The sequence below is a fragment of the Gavialis gangeticus genome, unplaced genomic scaffold (genome assembly GCF_001723915.1).
Source record: "Gavialis gangeticus isolate Ggan-Ray unplaced genomic scaffold, GavGan_comp1, whole genome shotgun sequence".
Classification (NCBI taxonomy): domain Eukaryota; kingdom Metazoa; phylum Chordata; order Crocodylia; family Gavialidae; genus Gavialis; species Gavialis gangeticus.
In genome coordinates this window covers 50,300,187-50,306,186 of record NW_017728997.1, presented here as the reverse complement: position 1 = coordinate 50,306,186, position 6,000 = coordinate 50,300,187, and the positions used below count along the sequence as shown (strand labels likewise).

Genomic DNA, 6,000 nt, shown 5'->3' with positions numbered 1-6,000 from the left:
TTAATATAATATTTTTAATTACTTTTATTTGATACCACACATAGCAGCAAGACAAGGGTACAAGAGTATTGCCTTACCTTTAAAGCACGAACTTTCTTTGCCAGCAGGCTTTCAATATCTCCCGCCACTTTCTCCACTAGCTTCCTGGGGACGTTCTCCTTGACTTCAAAGAGGTTCCTGTTCTCATTGTAGATCTATAAAGGGAAGAGGAAAAGAGGGGGTCACTGCCAAAGAGATACCCTGAGAAATGCAGACTTTCCAGGAAAAGGATGGCCCAGCCACCAAGTACCAAGGAAATTCACTGAGTAAAAATAAGGTCAGGTAAGGATGTAGGCTTTGGGATTTGGGGGGAGGGGGAAAATAGAGGGCTCGACAGCGAAAGGCCTAGGTAAGAACAGTTTGCTGCCCCAATGATCTAGGCTTTCCAACCTTTCCCCTTTATGTATGCAGACAGCCAATGCTCCACCCCTACCTAAGGCACTACCCACCCACTCTTCGGTTGACCCAAAAACGTCAACAGAACACAGTCAGGGTCTTTCAAGTTCCTTCTCATATCTTGCCAGTCAGAAAAATCTCCCTGGCTTTAGTAACACCACTCTCCAGATCTCCCAAAGTCAACTGTCAGATCAGGCAATGGCAAGACTAGCTCACTGCTCCTCACAGTGCACATAATTCAGTAAGCACTTGGGCTGGCAGCTGATGATGCATGGCAGTGCAGACTAACACAGAGCTACTGGTTAGTGGGCCAGGGATCCCACTCTCATTAGGACATATTTATCCCCTTAAGCCTTACTATATTTCTGGTGTATGTTTGGGGGGGAGGAGGGGAGGTAAGCCAGACCCAGACACAGTCTCCCAAACAAAACTGGAAGTCCCACTGTCCTAGGCAACATGGAACTCACACATTAAAACAGAAATGAAGTGCTCTTCCCTGCCGCCCTCCTCCTCTCCTTCGGTGAGGCTACAGGCTCTCTGGGACAGAAGCCTTACCACCACAACTGCCTGTAAAGCACCTTGCACATTGCTGGTGCTGTGTAAATGATCAGATGGTATTCTTGACCCCTTGGTCAGCAAAAATGACTACTCAGAACAGGGACTATTTCTCACTACATGTCCCCATGACACCTATGGCAATTGGGTCCTGATCTGGCTCGAGTCTGAGCAATACCATAATACAAACAGATAGCAGAAACAAAACCTAATAGGTCTTTGGGGACCTTTACAAAATGGGTTAGGAGCCTCAGACCAGCCCCCATCAGACAAAGATGCATATCACAAAAATTATCATAACAAGCCCAGTGTTAACCACCATTCAATCATTTAGAAATGTCTTGCCCTTTGAGAGGATAATGTCACAACCAACAACAACACTGTGGTAACACGGGCATAGCTAAGGTAATGAAATCTGGTGGTTCAGGACAGACACTGATCACCCTTGGCCTGGGAGACCAAGGCTCCCCACCCCATACAGGGCACTGCACCATTAGCTTGGTGCAGCACATGATAGAGTAAGGCAGGACTCCCACAAGATACAGGGCCCTAGCTAGCAAACGCCAGCAGGATACCAGAAAATGGGCCAGTGGTCTGGTAGCATAAGAAATGCTGTTGGCAGGAAGCAAACAGGAGGAAGCTTATGTTATCACTGCTTATGCAGCAGTTTATGTATAAATGGGACCCATGGTCTCCTGACATCTTGCACCAGCATTAAAGTGTCCTTGAAGACTGAAAAAAGACTTCTGTGCTGGATTTCAGCGTCATGAATACAGAGCAAGGAACATCTGACAAACTTGTGTCCACACCAGGCTAGCGAGGAGATAATACTCCATGTAGACTATATCCAACACAGATGTTGAAGGATTGACAAAACTAGAGATGTATCACTCAAAGGTATTCTGTATGCTTCCACCTAGGCAGCAGAGGAAAAGGATGCTGACATCCACCCCAAAGAAAATGCCAAGGATTATTTTATTTCTTCTTTCTCCACAAACCTTTGAGCTGGTACATGAAGTTGCTGCTTGGTGGAAAAAGGTTCCTTATCGTTTGGAGGCACGTGGAGATAACTTCAAGTACCTGAATTCTGATGTGCGTTGTCTCTCCCCATCCCCATGCTAGCTGTGACAAACTATTTCAGAAGCAGAGGACATGCATGCTGGCTTACAAGTAGGGCATGGTTTAAGTCATGGTCCCAACCTACTAATATCGTGCAGAGAACCAGATGTGCGGGCACATGGAGCTGGGCTCCTGGACAAAGTCTGCTCCAAGGCATGCGTACACCTGCTGGTATGGAGCTAATGCCGGAGAAGATGTTTGCAGCCTCCCAGCTACAGCCAGCCCAGGCTCTGGGTAGCTGCTGCCAACCACGGCAGGACTTGGAGCTGCCCAGCTGCCTGCTGGGAGCAGCCCAGGCTTCATGGCTGGCAGCAGCTGCCTAGGGCAGTGGTGTGCCGAGCAAAACAGCCTCCGTGCCATGCTCGGCACACGTGCCAGGGGTTGCTGACTCCTGATCTATCCTGCGAGACTCCCCACAGGTCCATGCTAGAAATATGGCAACAAGGGAGCAACAATTAGTTGCCATTGCTCCCCTACCACCACATTTGCAGACTGTGGAGAGTTCCCAGATCTAGACTCTGTTTGTATTCTCCATTCTGCACAAGCTCTTTCTGATGTGCCCAATTTCTTCTTGTGTGCTGCTGAAGGATACCTGAATGCTTCCCCATCTTGCTAACTTCTCATCCAGAAATAGCACTCTGAACACACCACTCCGCTATCAAACTAATGGAAGGGGACTCCTCCCACAGCTCCCTTAAAAATCAGGGCTTCATTCAAGTTACCCTAGCTGCTGACTTTCTCTGCAAATAGACTGACCCTCTCCTGACAGGCCAGTTAGTTGCATACTTATTAACAGAACCAGCACAGCAAAACTAACAAGCCTACTCTTAAGTACTTCAGAGCATTGAAGAGCTCTTACAAGTTCCAGTACATTCCTGGCTCACAAGAGTGGTGCCAGAGGGCCCAGACACCAGGTGTGTGCCCGTTCCTTCCAAGGCAGCCATATAGGTAGGTGTGAGATTTGCCTTCACTACTTCAGTTCACAGACATCCCTATATGCAATAGCAAGTCCCCTATATTCTCAGATTCAAGGCCCACTTGGTCTGCAGGGATGGGTGAGAGGCACTGCCCTAGGACAGTGATTCTCAGCTAGGATGCTGTGGCACCTTAGGGTGCCTTGAGATCCTTTCAAGGGTGTCACACAATGTTAGCACTGTTACACGTACAAACACGACTGCAAGATAAATCCACAGATTTCAAAGAGATATCCATAGCATTAAAAACTCCCATTAAAATCATCCTGACCTATTGGGATCCTTCTGAATTCTTTGCAACTGAAAAATTGCTCCTTTTTCCACAGTCAAAAAATGAGTAAAAAAAAAAAAAAAGAGCTGGCATTTTCGGAGTGGTGCTTGGAGTCTAATGAGCAGTGCCTCCAGACTAAAAATGTTGATAACCACTGTCCTAGACACTAACTCCTCTCACAATGGCTACTTCTGGGAGTCCATATTGGCCTTTCTGATTTTGAGGGGGTCCCACTCATTATAGTCTCAAAGCCACACTATATTCTACAGCAACTTAGTGTATCCCGATTTTTGATGTTGGAAATTGCTAACACCAGAAATGCAGATTTGTATGATTGGGTTAGAAAGAGAATTGTATGCAACAGCAGACTGCTCACACCTGCTCAGTATCTATGTCTTTTTTTCCTTTCTTTCTCTTTCTTTTTTCTTTTTATTTTTTTTACATGTTCTGTCACACATGCAGACTTAGGTATGTAGAAAAACATGTGCTGCTGATAACAATGGATGCTGCAAGGGTGGGGGAAATCCCACTAGGGAGCACAAAGGGTTAAGGAGAAAAAAATGGAATATAAATTATATTCTCTCATGCTTTTTTTTCCCCTTTGGTAAGCAACAGCATAACAAAATAATGCGTTTTGAAGGCATACTACCTCCAGCTGAGCTGCAGTAATTAGGGAAGCAAAAGAAGAGGAGCAATCTTCAAGGAGAAAGCTTTGGATAAAGAGGGCATCCTGACATTAGTATTTTCCTATTATGAACTAGCAAATCCGTTCCCACTGGTTCCAGCCAGAAATGGTACCTATCCACTGGGGAAACCCCCCCCCCCAAACCCCCATCAGGATATGATCCCCTACTTCTGCCATATACCCTCTTTAGCTGCAGAGCTCTGCAGGCTTATTGTCCAAACAGTTTTTCTAGGTTACTTAGAACAGTTCAATACAAATTGATAGTGACCACAATAATAATAATAAAGATATGTCAGACAGGTAGTGCTGCCTAGTATTAAGGTTACCTAGCACATCCCATTAAAAGACTATTTTTTTTAAGTCCTTACCTTCTTGCCATATTTTTAACCTTCTTTCTAGATGTGTGCCTAAGGCCAAATTGTTTTTGCAGAAATTTCATCCAAAGCAGTCTGGCTACTTACAGAATTAATCTGGGGAGCTGGGGGTGGGGTGGTGTTAGGGAGGCTGGGGGAAAGACACTTTGTTCTGCCCACATGACAATATTCTGGCAACCTTTTCTTCTGCTCCAGTGACCCCATACTTTGGAGCAGAGGCTCTAAATCTGGCAAGACGACTTGTTGCCATCCCTGTGAAAATCTGCTCCAATTTGGCAAAGCTATAAACCTATGACAAATACAACTGGCTCTAGCTCAAGGACTTCAACTGTAGCGGCTAAAATGCTTGTCCTCACTGAACAACCTCCATTGCCTTATGGTTCCTAGTGCCAACCAGACTTTGAGCTTTCCCATCCCACATAGTGACCGTGAATACTCCAGACCAGGGATGAAGCAGGATTTTTTCCTACAATATCTGTCTCAGCTGTGAGCCTCTGCTCCAAAGTATGGGGTCACTGGAGCAGAAGAAAAGGTTGCCAATATATTTTCATGTGGGCAGAACAACATATCTTTCCCCCAGCTTCCCTAACATCCCCCACCCCCAGCTCCCCAGATTCACTCCTGTAAGTAGCCAGACTGCTTTGGATGAAATTTCTGCAAAAACAATTCAGCCTTGGACACACATCTAGAAAGAAGGTTAAAAATATGGCAAGAAGGTAAGAACTAAAAAAAATAGTCTTTTAATGGGACGTGCTAGGTAACCTTAATACTAGGCAGCACTACCTGTCTGACGTATCTTTTTTATTATTACTGTGGTCACTATCAATTTGTATTGAACTGTTCCAAGTAACCTAGAAAAACTGTTTGGACAATAAGCCTGCAGAGCTCTGCAGCTAAAGAGGGTGTCTGGTGCAGCCAGCCTTAGGGACAATGGCACCCTGGCGAACTTGTGTTTTGGAGCCCTTTCTTTGAATTTAAGTATGTAGTAGTTTTAATGGAAGTTTCAGAGATAAAGCTGTAATCTCAAAAAATTTATTTTATTATAAATTTACAAAACAGTACACAAGAGGAAATGACACAAAATTCAATTCAATGTTATTCAAATAAAAATGCTATAAGTAATAAAAAAATAACATCTGACATCATCTTCTTAGGTACCTACAACATTTTGTTTCCTTTCAAGTTTCACAAAATACCAAAAAAACACAGAGAACCACTAAGATACAAGACACGTCACACACTGTGACATCAAGTGATTTATTTTAAATTATTTAACACCCTCTTGACCACAATGCCCCAGGCAGTCACCCGCATCGCCCATCTGTAAGGCCAGCCCTGGGATGGGCCTGACACCGACAGTGACATCAGAAGTCAGCCCCTAAGACGCTCTCAAAGAGCATCCTACTGGCATCTAGGCAGAGAGGAGCAGAAAACCGCATGATTCAAATACAGAGGGCATAAATGTGGAGGAGAGGTGACTGAAGAGTCAGCTAGTGTAAGGAGTCTAGTGAATCTGGGACTGGGAGGGTAGGAAATGGCCTGGCTGCCTAGGACAACTTGGATCTTGCAGACAAAGAGGAGAACAGG

General features: G+C 45.0%; 1 protein-coding gene across 4 annotated transcripts in view; it reads right to left on the bottom strand.

The window, feature by feature from the left end:
• CACNA2D2 (calcium voltage-gated channel auxiliary subunit alpha2delta 2) overlaps positions 1-6,000 on the bottom strand; it is a 900,071-nt gene that overhangs the window by 700,468 nt on the left and 193,603 nt on the right. For all 4 annotated transcript variants that reach the window (XM_019505183.1, XM_019505184.1, XM_019505185.1 and 1 more), the window contains exon 3: positions 78-194. In XM_019505183.1, coding sequence (XP_019360728.1) covers positions 78-194 — 117 coding nt within the window. The remainder of the gene's footprint in view (positions 1-77; positions 195-6,000) is intronic.